The sequence below is a fragment of the Ammodytes marinus genome (assembly GCF_949987685.1).
Source record: "Ammodytes marinus genome assembly, chromosome: 23".
In the NCBI taxonomy this organism is placed as follows: domain Eukaryota; kingdom Metazoa; phylum Chordata; class Actinopteri; order Uranoscopiformes; family Ammodytidae; genus Ammodytes; species Ammodytes marinus.
In genome coordinates this window covers 16839327-16854430 of record NC_137227.1, presented here as the reverse complement: position 1 = coordinate 16854430, position 15104 = coordinate 16839327, and the positions used below count along the sequence as shown (strand labels likewise).

The window sequence follows — 15104 nt, the reverse complement described above, 5'->3', positions numbered from 1 at the left end:
GTATTGGGACTTCCTAAATCTTTTTCTGGCATACTAAATAGAAGGGAAGTATGGGTATTGGAACGCAGGGATAGTCTTTTATTAGCTTTGACAGTGAACTATATCTTCCCCTGTTGCTCTCCTGACTCAGCCTCTGAACGTGAAAGAACAGAAGGATTTGCCCCTGATCTTCCTGAGCTACAATCCTTTGTGATAAGGAGCCGACTGGCCTAGATAAGAGATAAGACATAAGAGATAAGAAGCTCTGTTGCTATGGGTCGCTTAGGGTCATTCACCACATATCCCTTCTCTTCTGAATCATGGCACGTTTACTGGATTGGCCAAATCTTCCCAACAGATGCCAGGCAAAAGATTAGGTTATTTTTCCACAATATATTTATAGATGTTTTGGCTTTTTCTTTTACAACACACATAAACAGACATCTGCACCAAACCAAAACATTAGTTTATCCTCCATTCTGGCAGTAGCTACTGTGTGTTCAGTATAAGCGTCAATGAAGGTCTGGTGCATTTTTTAGGGGATATAGTGCAGTGATTCCTGCCGTACGTTTAGGAGCTGTGGACTAAGATTTAGCGCCAATTTGTAATTAAAATTGGATACAAATGGGTCCAATGTTGATCTTTTATTGTTGTAATAATCAGTTAACCAACCGGTATTTCTTTAGTTTTGACTTCACCAATCAATTAAACTTAAATTTGTTGGGCCCTCTCTCTCTCTCCTCTTTCTTCCTCATATGCTAATACAAATTTATGAACGGTTAAAATACTTACTAAATGGTGTAAAGTAGTAAAAGAAAGAAAAAAACTACTAAATGTAATGGATTACCTAACAGAAAAAGGAACATTTCTGGTTCTTTGTTGCTGATAATCAATTAAACCCTCTCTCTCTCTCTCTCTCTCTCTCTCTCTCTCTCTCTCTCTCTCTCTCTCTCTCTCTCTCTCTCTCTCTCTCTCTCTCTCTCTCTCTCTCTCTCTCTCTCTCTCTGCCTCCCAGTCTCCACAGATGGGGACCTTTATGGGCGTGTACCTGCCTTGTCTCCAGAACATCTTCGGTGTGATCCTGTTCCTGCGGTTGACCTGGGTGGTTGGGTCGGCCGGCGTGCTGCAAGCCCTCTGTATCGTCTTCATATGCTGCTGCTGTGTGAGTGTTTCAGAGATTTTTTTTTAATGAGTATAATGTATGTAATTTAGCTTTTCAAAGGTGCTACAAGGAACTTTAAAATATTTCTGAAACAGTCAAATTTTTCCTTGGATGTTTATAAATTACATGTAACAGCAAACAAGACCATCAGTGCAAAAAAATACTATTTTCATATAGTTTTTCTTAATGCCTTTGTCATGGGTATACGCTCACCAAGGAACAACAGCTGGCACAGTAATAACACTACCGCTTTTCTCCAAAGGGGTCGCAAGAATGAACAAAAACTGAAATTTCTCGGAGCACCTTTTTAAATAGTTTTTTATTCAACTGTTTACTTTGTTGTAACTATGTAAGGCACATTGAGTTGCCTGTGTGTATGAAATGGGCTATACAAATAAAGTTGCCTTTTCTTGCCCCGTCTTGCCTAATTCGGTGTCCAGCTATGTTAGCAGACAAGGATTGATGAAGCAAAAGTTTTTCTGAATTGACTTCTTTATTATAACCAACAACATTTACAAATATCAAAAAGGCACATCATGGGCGCCCTTAGCTCAGTTGGTAAGGCGTCCCCCCCCCATGGGCCTCGGCCAGCAGCGGACCCGGCTTCGATTCCAGCCCGCGGTCGTTCTTTGCATGTCACTCCCCTCTCTGCCCCATTTCAACTCTGTCTCTACACTATCAATAAAAGCATAAAAAAATATAAAAAAAAAATATCAAAATAATAATAATAATAATAATAAAAAAAAAGGCACATCACACTACTGTTAAATGAACTAGGGCTGCAACTAACGATTATTTTGATAATCGATTAATCTGTCGATTATTTTCTCGATTAATCGATTATTTATCGATTAGTGTTTTGGTCCGTAAAATGTCAGAAAATTGTGAAAAATGTTGATAAATTTTCCAAAGCCCATGTTGGCGTCCTCAAATGTATTGTTATTTCCAAAACACACAGATATTTCAGTTTACTGTCATAATAGGATTAAAGAAACAAGAAAATATTCACATTTGAGAAGATGAAATCAGAGAATTTGGAAATTTTTCATTAAAAAAGTACTCAAAACGATTAATCGATTATCAAAATAGTTGGCGATTATTTTGATAATCGATTCGTCGATTAATCGTTGCAGCTCTAAAATGAACTCACATCTGTCTTCCGTATTTCTGTGTCTCTGCAGACGATGTTGACGGCGATATCGATGAGTGCAATCGCCACTAACGGAGTCGTGCCAGGTATCCCTCCATCTTCCTCTCTTCTCTCTTTCATCCTTTCCCTCCATCTCTCTCTCTTTCATCCTTTCATCCTTTCCATACACGAGGTTTAAAGTAATAAATTGAAGGCAAATGAGTAGAAAATGAATAGTAATACAATCATGATACTTTGCTTAGCCTCTCCTCATTCAGTTAATTACTAGCGTTACTAGCATTACTTTGCTTAGCCTATCCTCATTCAGTTAATTACTAGCGTTACTAGCATTACTTTGCTTAGCCTATCCTCATTCAGTTAATTACTAGCGTTACTAGCATTACTTTGCTTAGCCTCTCCTCATTCAGTTCATTACTAGCGTTACTAGCATTACTTTGCTTAGCCTATCCTCATTCAGTTCATTACTAGCGTTACTAGCATTACTTTGCTTAGCCTCTCCTCATTCAGTTAATTACTAGCGTTACTAGCATTACTTTGCTTAGCCTCTCCTCATTCAGTTCATTACTAGCGTTACTAGCATTACTTTGCTTAGCCAATCCTCATTCAGTTAATTACTAGCGTTACTAGCATTAGCTGGTGATTTTTTTGTTGTTGTTGATCCGTGCATATTTCAGTTACAATCTGGTTAAAAACATTTATTATTTAGTTATTTTCCTGCCTTTATTATATAGCCGGATAATAAGCGGGGAAAAGACAGGGGGGTGCGAAATGCAACAAATGTCCCCGGCTTGAGGCAAACCGACAATGTTGTGGATTTATGGGATCCGCGGTAACCTCTAGGCTACTAATGTGCTAAAAAAAAAATAAAAAAAATAAGGTCAGGTAGTTTAAAATTTATGATAATGAATGTTGGCCCGGCCATTATATATTGACAGATTTTCAAGTATCAATTACTTGGTATGGATCAGCCTCTACAGAATTAAACTACATCAAGAAAAGGGAGAATGTAGATTAATAGTTTTAGCCTCAACAGACGGAAAATGGGGAGGGCCCGGTCTCACTGGAGGCTAGATTGACGACTACATGAACCAATCAGAAGCTGCCTTCCACTATAAGGGACAAACGTTTGGTCTGAACGCAGGGCTCTGATTGGTCCCCACGGAGACGGCCACTTCCGCTGTAGACTTTGTTTTGAATTCTATCTATAGTCCGATAGCGACGTAGCAGCACACATGTTTTTCTAATTGGTGTTATTTCTGTGTGTCCTGTCTCTCCCTCTCTCTACCTCTACCTGTCTGTCTGCACACGCATTTTTAGAAAACCCAGGATATTTTACCTTTCACTGAAACGCCTCTAGACGAATATCCCAAATGTCAAAGCAGTGTGACATATCTCCACTCGCATGTGACATTTTTGATAATTGAAGGTAGAATGGAAAACCCTCGTTAACATAGAATATCAATCTAACATCGGGCATTCCATTCCACGCTTTCTTCTTCTCAACTGAACAGCTTCTAGCTCTCATGCTTCTCTCACCAGCTAGTCTCGGATGGCAGTTAATACTGTTATGAATGTAGTTTACTGTATTGCAACGGAGTAATCACCGGAGTTTGGCTTCTAAATACAACTTGACGCATTGAATTAGAATTATCTTTTTCTCTTTTTTTTTTTTTTTTTTCATACTGCGATTCAGTAGCATTCTTCCCTTACTCCAATTTTTATTCATTTATCCTTCTTTTTTATTTTTATTTTTTAAAGATTTTTCTTTTGGGCATTTTCTTGCTTTTATGCTTTTATTGATAGTTATGAGAGACGGAGATGAAATGGGTCAGAGAGGGGAATGACATGCAGAGAACGACCACGGGCTGGATTCTAACCCGTGGTCTACTGCTTCTGAGGACTGAGCCTCTATGGGCGCCCCCCACCCCTCCCCCCTCCTATTCATTTAACCTCTAACATATGTTTAAACCTATGTCATCACACCCATAAGCTTATTTGAATTTTTTATTTTAAGATAAATTTTGTTATGTTTTTCTAACGAAAAGAGAAATATACAAATACCTTTTTGTTAACGAGTTGCGTTTCAGAAACCAAACACTGATATCTGATCTCACAGTCGGTAGTTTCTCTTACTGTACGATTCCCCCATGTGCTCTGTTTCAAATTGTATCAGCAAATTAGGCTCACCTGTTTGTTTGACTTCACTTAGAGTGTTTATATACTAGTGTCAATGTCACACCTGGGTTTGTGTACAGACCGATACTAAAACTAAATTTGTTAAATAACCTGTTGCTGCCTGCGTCTTCCATTTCTTCTGTGTTTGTTACTAGTCTGGTGTCTTTGTTTTGGTCAACCAAGACCGTTAAAGCCCCACTTCACCGGTGGGAATATGAAGGTGTATTGAACTCTGAGATCCTATGTAGTATAAATGTGTTAACATTTTTGAAATCGGTTCATCCTAGCCTGAGAAAATGCAGAAAGAGTGTTTTATGGTCTCACTTTCTCACCCTACATTTTACCACGTGTGATATCACACTAGTAAAAATGTAGGGTTAGGATTAACAGGACAGCTGGGCCAAGGGAAGACTGAGGGAAAGAAAAACCTCATTCATTATATCATAATAGCGATTTTATAATGATAGAACGCCGGTTCCGTATGGGTGAAGTATTCCTTTAACCTAAAATGAGACAAACAATAAGACGGTTACAGAGCGTAATTTGCAGATATTATTTGACCAAATATCTCGACTGTGTTCTGACTCCGATGCGTCATGTTGAACATTATGCTTATTTCTTCAAGCATAGGATGACTTCTCTCATCAACTGTCCGCTTGTATTCTCTTTCTTTACCTCCAAACATCATAATGTTACTAACATCCATCACTCTCACTCTCTCTCTCACTCTCCCTCTCTGTCTCTCTCTCTCTGTCTCTCTCTCTCACTCTCCCTCTCACTCTCTCTCTCTCTCTCTCTCCCTCTCTCTCTCTCTCTCTCTCTCTCTCTCTGTCTCTCTCTCTCTCTCTCTTTTCTTCTCTTATCAATCCTTAAATTTCCCCATTTCATATTCTTCCACTCTTCTTCCCAACCTGATGTACAAACTGCCCCTATCTATCTATCTATCTATCTATCTATCTATCTATCTATCTATCTATCTATCTATCTATCTATCTATCTATCTATCTATCTATCTATCTATCTATCTATCTATCTATCTATCTATCTATCTATCTATCTATCTATCTATCTATCTATCTATCTATCTATCTATCTATCTATCTATCTCTCTCTCTCTCTCTCTCTCTCTCTCTCTCTCTCTCTCTCTCTCTCTCTCTCTCTCTCTCTCCCTCCCTCCCTGTCTCTCTCTCTCCCCCTCTCTTTCTCTCTGTCTCTGTCTCTGTCTCTCCCCCTCCCCCTCTCTCTCTCCCCCTCTCTTTCTCTCTCTCTCCCGCCCTCCCCCTCTCTCTCTCTGTCTCTCTCTCTCTCTCTCTCTCTCTTTCTCTCTCTCTCTCTCCCCCTCCACCTCTCTCTCTCTGTCTCTGTCTCTCTCTCTCTTCCAGCGGGCGGTGCGTACTTCATGATCAGTCGTTCCCTCGGTCCAGAGTTCGGAGGTGCTGTCGGTTTGTGTTTCTACCTCGGGACAACCTTCGCCGGAGCCATGTACATCCTGGGAGCCATCGAGATCCTTCTGGTGGGTTATGGCTTTTGTCATCATCGTTAATAATAATAATAGATCACATTTATATAGCGCTTTTACCAGTGCTCAAAGACCCTTCACGATAGCAGCTAAATCATAAGAAAAAAAAAAGAAGAAAAAAAAAAGCTAGACAAAACAAACAAAGGGTGAAAAGGTGTGTTTTGAGTGCTGTTGTGAAAGATGAGAGAGTGTTTTAAACCACTCTACCTTTCAACAACATAATGTCTGTTTTAGTAAGAAATGATTATCTCTTTCTGCGGGGTTTGATGTGGAATTTTATCTAGCAGGCATACTTCCTTAGCATTTTCCTGCCTTTTAGCATTAAAATAGTTTTTCTTATTTTAAAATGTAATGTCAGTGTGTCATTTGGGAGTAAGCAATATGATCAACATCTTCTATTAGGGCACATCATTTTAAACTGAATTATTACGCCAACAATAAAACTTTCCAATTTATTTTTATTTTTATATATAAATCTATCCATTGTTTTTCCCCTCCCTCCTTCTTCCCAGATGTACATAGCACCGAAGGCGGCCATCTTTGAGTCGAAGCTTCCCGAAGGCGAAGGCGCCGCCATGCTGAACAACATGCGCGTCTACGGCTCCATCTGCCTCCTGCTCATGTCGCTGCTGGTTTTCGTCGGTGTGAAATACGTCAACAAACTGGCCTCCATCTTCCTAGCCTGCGTCATCGTCTCCATAGTTTCCATATACATCGGAGCGCTGGTATCTATTTTCAAACCGCCAAATTTCCCGTAAGTGTACTGTTGATTGTGTATTTAAAAAAAATATACAACACTGACTAACTTTAAGACCTACTTTACCGGTGGAAATATGAAGGTGTATTGAACTCTGAGATCCTAATGTGTAGTATAAATGTGCCAAAAATTTAGAAAACAGTTCATCTTAGCCTGAGAAAAGGCAGAAAGAGTGTTTTATGGTCTCACTGTCTAACCCTACATTTTCCCCATGTGTGACATCAAACAGGGTAAAATGTAGGGTTAGGATTAATAGGACAGCTGGGCCAAGGGAAGACTGAGGAAAGAAAAACCTCCTTCATTATGTTGTAATAGCGATTTTATAATGATAGAATGCTGGTTCCGCATGGGTGAAGTATTCCTTTAAGGTTTTGACTAACTGATGGGCTTCCATTCCGCAGTGTTTGTATGCTCGGCAATAGAACTATCAACGGTCACGGGATTGATGAAGGCCAATGTGAGAAAACCATCCTGATTCAGATGGGTGAGCCAGGGGAGAGAGATGACGCCAACTTCACTATGTTTAATGGTGGGTGCCAGAGCAGGGTTGGAGTGATATTTCTTGGTTGCTTATTGCTATTAAAGGTGCACTGTGTAACTTTGGGTGTGTTAGAGAAGTGAACATTTTCTAAGGTTTATTCTCATAACTGAATAAACAAAACTTTCCTCACAGGAAATATGTAATCCCTGGAACACTGTTTGAAGTTAGAAAAGCTTCCTGAAAAGTTACTGTTTCACTGTTGTTGTTGTTGTTTACAGCAGCAGGGCCCACAGTTTGGTTTACAAAAATGTTCTAGTCTTGGTTCCAGGTTCCTCAAAATAATTTTGTTTCGATTTATCATGATAGAATTATTCAATACTAAGAATTACATGTAGAGTAAATATGTTTTGTAAATGAACCCCAGGCTCTGCAAAGGTAAACAAATTCCCCTCCTCTGAAACTACATAGTGCACCTTTAAAGTATAGAGGGACTGAATCATCTAATTTTGAATTGTGATGAGCAGTAGTGCGTAGTTTTGAAATAAATGATGTAAAAAGGTAAACAAATCCCCCTCCTATGAAACTACAAAGTACATACCTTTTTAAAGAATAGTTCATTTGATTTTATTATTTTTTATTTTTGACAAACTGCATTTCCTCCAATCAGAAAACAGCACCGCGGTGCCGACCTTTGACCCCAGCGTCACTCCCTCTCTGGTGGAGAGCACCACGTTTCTATGGAAACAGTTCTGCCAGGCTCCGGAACTCAACGCCTCCTGTGACGAATACTTCCTCAACAACAACTTCTCCGAGATCGAAGGAATCCCCGGTATGGCCAGCGGCATCATCTCAGGTAAGAGGGTCTCAGATGAAATAGGGGGCGGAGGGGGCGGAGGGGGGGTCAGACTTACTACCCAGGTATTTACTTTCATTTCCGATTGTATTCTCAATTACTCTTCCAAACTCTACCCGCACAATTAACCAGAGAAGTGTGAAAACCAGCAATAATTTTTCCTCACGACAAACTAATACACTTTTCACCATATGGCCTGCTGGATCAATAATACACAAGCCGTAAAATAAAATTACACACACCTTAAATTGCATTCATAATGGTCTTGAAGCCTTCAGAAGCCCTGCAAGATTATAGATAACTTGCTTTAATACCACCAGTCATTTCCTTTTTAGCCTTGCATAACATAACGTCACTAAAGAGCACATGTTAAATCTCCCCATAGAGAACCTGTAACTAACTTATGATATTAATTATTTACTACTCCAATGACTTAATCTTTTGTCTTTCACAGCTAAACTCTGTGTCAGATGCTACATTTTATTGTTATAGCTAAAAAAAAAACAGGCCTTAAATTGCATTCATAATGGTCTCGAAGCCTGTTGAAAACCTACAGAAACTGCAAGATGTCATTTTAACTTAATGCCACCAGTTAAGTCTAAAATAACGTCACTAAAGAGCACATATTAAATCTCCTCCCCATAGAGAACCTGTGGTCCAACTACCTCAGCAAAGGAGAAGTGGTGGAGAAGGGATCGCTCGTCTCGTCACATGACAACCACCCAGCGTCCAATCACCATCCGTATGTGTTCGCTGACATCACCACCTCGTTTACACTGTTGGTCGGCATCTTCTTCCCCTCTGTCACAGGTATGCACTCTGTCTGTCTGTCTGTCTGTCTGTCTGTCTGTCTGTCTGTCTGTCTGTCTGTCTGTCTGTCTGTCTGTCTGTCTGTCTGTCTGTCTGTCTGTCTGTCTGTCTGTCTGTCTGTCTGTCTGTCTGTCTGTCTGTCTGTCTGTCTGTCTGTCTGTCTGTCTGTCTGTCTGTCTGTCTGTCTGTCTATCTATCTATCTATCTATCTATCTATCTATCTATCTATCTATCTATCTATCTATCTATCTATCTATCTATCTATCTATCTATCTATCTATCTATCTATCTATCTATCTATCTATCTATCTATCTATCTATCTATCTATCTATCTATCTAAAGTCTTTGAGAATATACCTTTGAAAATGTTCACCTCTCTGACACAACCAAAGTTACACAGTGCACCTTCTAATGTGTTAAGGCAATGCCAATAAGGTATATTTCTATTAATATTCATAATAATAGTCCTATTTATTTAAATAATTTTCTTTTGTTTCTCAGGGATCATGGCTGGTTCCAACCGGTCGGGTGATTTGAAAGATGCTCAGCGTTCCATCCCCGTGGGAACCATTCTGGCCATCGTCACCACTTCCATCGTCTGTATCCTTTCATGATGTGTTAAAGAACCGCTATCAAATCACTCTTATGCTGCCTTCACGTGCTGCTCGGAAATATCTAATTTACAAGTTACCACAAGCACATGAAATACAAGCGAGCACAATTAATCACGCATCCTTAAGATTGCATATTGTAAAAGAAAACCTTAAGTCTTCTTCTTCAAGTTTTTCTGCGTAATAACGACTGCTACAACTGGGATGTACGATATTTTTTTCAGTTCACCTGAAGGCGGCATTAAACATAAAACAAACTCAAAGCACCGTTAACACATTTTTGTCCCAATGGGTTTAAAATCGTAACACAGTACAAAACAGTTTTTCAGAAAATTGGTGGTAAAAAAAAAAAAAAAAAAACGTCCTACTACAAATCCAGCACCTCGGCAACAAGGTGTCAAGGTAAAATACTCTTCAGCTGTTGCTGTTCAGATCAGTTTAATATATTTTTTGGGCATTTTCAAGCTTTATTAGACAGTACAGCGTTGAAATGGGAAGACAGAGAGAGAGAGGGGGGATGACCTGCAGTAAAGGTCCACGGGTCGGACTCGAACCCGCGACCACTGCAACGAAGGCCGGAGCCAATATGGTACACGCTCTATCCACTACGCCACCGGAGCGCCCCTGTTCAGATCAGTTTAGGCTTCATGTTTTGCTTTATGACCGTCACTTTAAGCTAAATTGAATGCTCACTTGGTGGTACACGATTATGTCTGAAAGCACTTAGACCGCCATTGAATCAAATCAAATGTGTATCCTGTGTTGAGTGTTGTATTCCTGAGTGCTGTGTGTCCAGACCTGACCAGTGTGCTTCTGTTTGGCGCTTGCATCGACGGGGTCGTCCTCAGAGACAAGTACGTATCCCACTCTCTGTGTGTGTGTGTGTGTGTGTGTGTGTGTGTGTGTGTGTGTGTGAGAGTGAAAAAGTACGAGAGAATTATTGTGTGCGCTCTATTGAATTTTCTTTTTTTGTGAGTCAAGTATTTATTCATTTGTTTTCATATAAATTCAATCAAATAGTCTGTTTTCCAATAACAGAAAATCAATATGTCCACACACACACACACACACACACACACACACACACACACACACACACACACACACACACAATAAATAATAATAAAAACCAAAAATAACTAAACCTCAAGAAGACAGTCAAAAACATTTATAAAAGCTCCTCTTGTTAATGAATCACATTTATCATTTCCTCACACAAATCTTTAATGCAATATGTATAAACTATTCTTGCAATATTCCACTGCTGTAAAAGCTCTAATTACCTGCTTTACACCTGTGTTTGCGTCCTGCAGGTTTGGAGACTCTGTGAAGGGGAATCTGGTGGTTGGAACGTTGGCCTGGCCGACTCCGTGGGTGATCGTGATTGGCTCGTTCTTCTCGACGTGCGGCGCCGGCCTCCAATCGCTGACCGGCGCTCCGCGGCTGCTGCAGGCCATCGCCAAGGACAACATCATCCCCTTCCTCCGGGTCAGAGACATGTTCAATTTAATTATAGAGACACAAAATTTAACGTAATTATTTTACTGTGTTCGAACAGCTTAAATTACTGTAAAATAATATCTTAGACCATTATATAATAAACACTTATTTCTCTCGACGGTATGCTAAACAGTTAAGCACATGGAATTCAGGAGAAAAACAAACACTTAAGGGCTGTTTTTATTATGGATTATTATTTTGGCTAGAGCCGAACTGTGTCACTTTAAAAGTCTCTAAGCAAACAGGTTGCATTCTGGATTATGTGTTTTTGTCTAAACTATATAAACTAAACCCAATTTGAAGATGATTTACTTTGAGCACCTTTTTATATATTTGTGCTTTTCTGTTCCTCAGGTGTTTGGTCACGGGAAGAGTAACGGAGAGCCGACCTGGGCGCTGCTGCTGACCGCTCTGATAGCCGAGCTCGGGATACTCATCGCCTCTCTGGACCTGGTGGCTCCCATCCTCACTATGTGAGACTATGCTGTGTGTGTGTGTGTGTGTGTGTGTGTGTGTGTGTGTGTGTGTGTGTGTGTGTGTGTGTGTGTGTGTGTGTGTGTGTGTGTGTGTGTGTGTGTGTGTGTGTGTGTGTGTGTGTGTGTGTGTGTGTGTGTGTGTGATCGCGTGCATGTCCACAAGTGTGAGAGTATTTTCATTTTGTGTGTGCTCTATTGAATTTTTTTTTTGTCGGTCAAGTATTCGTTAATTCGTTTTCATATAAATTCAATCAAATAGTCTGTACCAAATACTCTGTTTAACACTGTGTGTGTGTGTGTCTGTGTGTGTGTCTGTGTGTCTTTGTAAGGGGGAACTCAAATGAAAATGTTTCAGTATTAGAACTTTTTTTCAATCTCTTTTTTTCTTTCTCCAGGTTCTTCCTGATGTGTTATCTGTTCGTGAACTTGGCCTGTGCCCTTCAGACTCTCCTGAGGACGCCCAACTGGAGGCCACGCTTTTCCTATTACCACTGGTACTACCACACTCACTCACTCACTCACTCACTCACTCACTCACTCACTCACTCACTCACTCACTCACTCACTCACTCACTCACTCACTCACTCACTCACTCACTCACTCACTCACACATCCACTCACATACATCCACACACACAAAGACACACACACAACCACACGCACACTGGTACACACACACACACACACACACACACACACACACACACACACACATTAATACCCTGACCTGTGCCTTTGTTGTGTCCAGGACTTTGTCATTTTTGGGGATGATCATCTGCCTGGCGCTCATGTTCATATCGTCTTGGTACTACGCAATAGTTGCCATGGTGATCGCCGGCATGATCTACAAGTACATAGAGTACCACGGGTAAGTTGCCATGGAAATCTATTATCCCCCCCCCCCACACACACACACACACACACGTGTACAGCATGGTCAAAGACGTGTGTGTTTTTCCGGACACCATTTTTAGTTTCTTATCTTGGGGTGTGTGTCATAACATACACAGTACATATCCTTGTATTTATTGTGTGTGTGTGTGTGTGTGTGTGTGTGTGTGTGTGTGTGTGTGTGTGTGTGTGTGTGTGTGTGTGTGTGTGTGTGTGTGTGTGTGTGTGTGTGTGTGTGTGTGTGTGTGTGTGTGTGTGTGTGTGTGTGTGTGTGTGTGTGTGTGTGTGTGTGTGTGTGTGTGTGTGTCAGAGCGGAGAAAGAGTGGGGGGATGGGATCCGTGGTCTCTCGCTGAGCGCTGCCCGTTACGCCCTCCTGAGGTTGGAAGAGGGACCACCACACACCAAAAACTGGAGGTAACTAAATGCTTATTTTACAACCATCCCCAAATTAATGATAACATCATAAACCTTTCATTAAACAGAACTATTTTATATTACTTTATAGAAATGTTCAACTTCCAAAAATTATCAAAAATAAATTAAAAAAAAAAAAATTCTAATAGTGAACACAGTTTGCAAAGGCAAGGCAAGTTTATTTATAAAGCACATTTCGGACACAAGGCCATTCAAGGTATATTCATTGCTGAAAGTAAAATTAAAATAACCAGCCAATCTAATATCACAAATCTACAATAAAATAGAAAAACATAATAATAGATAATAATAATAAAAACAAAGAACAAAAGCAGGCAGACAAATTGCCAGAAACATTGTATTTCTCAGGCACTGGTCGCTGTTTAGATATTGCAGTACAAGTACAAGCTGCTGTTTTTCATTCTTAAAATCGCTTGTTCTCTTCCAGGCCGCAGGTGTTGGTCTTGTTGAAGCTGGACGAGGATGCCCACGTGAAGTCTCCGCGCCTGCTGACGTTTGCCAGCCAGCTGAAGGCCGGGAAGGGGCTCACCATCGTCGGGACGGTCGTCTCCGGGAACTTCCTGCAAAGCTACGGAGAGGCGCTCGCTGCAGAACAGGTGGGAACTTCTTTTTAAAGGTGCAGTGTGTAATATGACATCATCAAGAAAGTTCTACAAAGTTCTAGAATGCAACGCTCCCTAGGTAACCCCAACCCTTTAGAATAATAACAGGGGCTACAGTGGCCTTCAAGGACAAGAACAATTCTACATTTTAAACAATGCACCTGATGACATTCCAACTATGACACTTTCAAGATGGCGGCACTAGGCCTTGGTCCAAAATATGCAGAAATATGGACATATATGAGACCCTTTCTAAGGGAAAAATAAATAATTAAAAAAAACATTTGAGCTATTATGCACTAAATTAAATGTACTTATGGATATTACAATTACTTTCTACAAAATCTGCTAGGAAATAAAACCCAAAATTCTACACACTGCAAGTTTAAAGATGCACTATGCAGTTTCAGTGGAAGGGGATTTGTTTACACTTTCCAGAGCCTGCAGTTAGTTTACAAAACATATTTTCTCTACATGTAATTCTGAGTATTGAATCATTCTAATATCATAAATCAAAAACCTAAATTATTTTGAGGAACCTGGAACCAAACGTAAGTCTAGAATATGTTTGTAAACCAAACTGTGGGCCCTGCTGCTGTAAACAACAACAACAGTGAAACAGTAACTTTTCAGGAAGCTTTCAAACTTCAAACAGTGTTCAGGACATTTTGGACATTTTACCGCCAAATTCTCCCGTTCTGGATATTGCCATTTTATCCACAAAGAAACTTCAAAAGCCCCAAAAATCGTATTCAGCACAGCCCTATAAACCTGTATGTGTCCCCGTATATTTCAGACATTAAAACACCTGATGGATAAGGAGCGAGTGAAGGGTTTCTACCAGTGCATCGTGGCTCAGAAACCTCGAGAGGGAATCAGTCACATGATCCAGTCGTCTGGTCTGGGCGGCATGAAGCCCAACACGGTGGTGATGGGCTGGCCGCACGCATGGAGGCAGAGCGAGGACCCGCAGTCCTGGAAGACCTTTATCAGTGAGTACAGGGCCGTGGGACTCGCCGGTTTAATATGTCTGAGGGGGCCTGTTTCTATCTCTGAAATGACTTACCCTTTAGGCTTTATTATTAAAAAATTAATTGTATTTAATTTAATTTTAATTCATTTAATTTTAATTTATTTTAATTCGATTTTATTTTGCTATTTTAATTTTTAATTAAATTTTTTTTTTTTCTTTGTTTGGTAAGTGTTTGTTGGTAAGTGTAGCGAATGTGTTGAGTGTTAAAGGCCTACTTCACCGGTTTGAATATGAAGGTGTATTGAATTCTGAGATCCTATGTAGTATAAATGTGCGAAAAAAATTGAAATCGGTTCATCCTAGCCTGAGAAAAGGCAGAAAGAGTGTTTTTTTTAACCCTATATTTCTCTTTCTCGTGACATCACATAAAGAGAAATATAGGGTTAAAAAAAAACTTACTTTGTAAATATTACTGTGATGTCTTTTACTGTGACATCACAGTAATATTTACAAAGTACGTTTTTTTTAACCCTATATTTCTCTTTCTGTGATGTCACGAGAAGAAGAAATATAGGGTTAAAAAAACACTCTTTCTGCCTTTTCTCAGGCTAGGATGAACCGATTTTAATTTTTTTTGCACATTTATACTACATAGGATCTCAGAATTCAATACACCTTCATATTCAAACCGGTGAAGTAGGCCTTTAACGGTAAGTAAAATAAATAA

At 40.0% G+C, this 15104-nt stretch overlaps 1 protein-coding gene across 3 annotated transcripts in view; it reads left to right on the top strand.

Moving 5' to 3' along the window:
• slc12a6 (solute carrier family 12 member 6) overlaps positions 1-15104 on the top strand; it is a 42538-nt gene that overhangs the window by 14812 nt on the left and 12622 nt on the right. For 2 of the 3 annotated variants that reach the window (XM_080052120.1, XM_080052119.1), the window contains exons 5-20: positions 995-1141; positions 2323-2377; positions 5849-5979; positions 6498-6739; positions 7144-7271; positions 7891-8076; positions 8722-8886; positions 9389-9487; positions 10295-10352; positions 10812-10986; positions 11353-11471; positions 11870-11968; positions 12224-12343; positions 12677-12781; positions 13230-13398; positions 14201-14396. In XM_080052120.1, coding sequence (XP_079908246.1) covers positions 995-1141; positions 2323-2377; positions 5849-5979; positions 6498-6739; positions 7144-7271; positions 7891-8076; positions 8722-8886; positions 9389-9487; positions 10295-10352; positions 10812-10986; positions 11353-11471; positions 11870-11968; positions 12224-12343; positions 12677-12781; positions 13230-13398; positions 14201-14396 — 2194 coding nt within the window. The remainder of the gene's footprint in view (positions 1-994; positions 1142-2322; positions 2378-5848; positions 5980-6497; positions 6740-7143; positions 7272-7890; positions 8077-8721; positions 8887-9388; positions 9488-10294; positions 10353-10811; positions 10987-11352; positions 11472-11869; positions 11969-12223; positions 12344-12676; positions 12782-13229; positions 13399-14200; positions 14397-15104) is intronic. The other variant, XM_080052121.1, reaches the window with a different exon arrangement.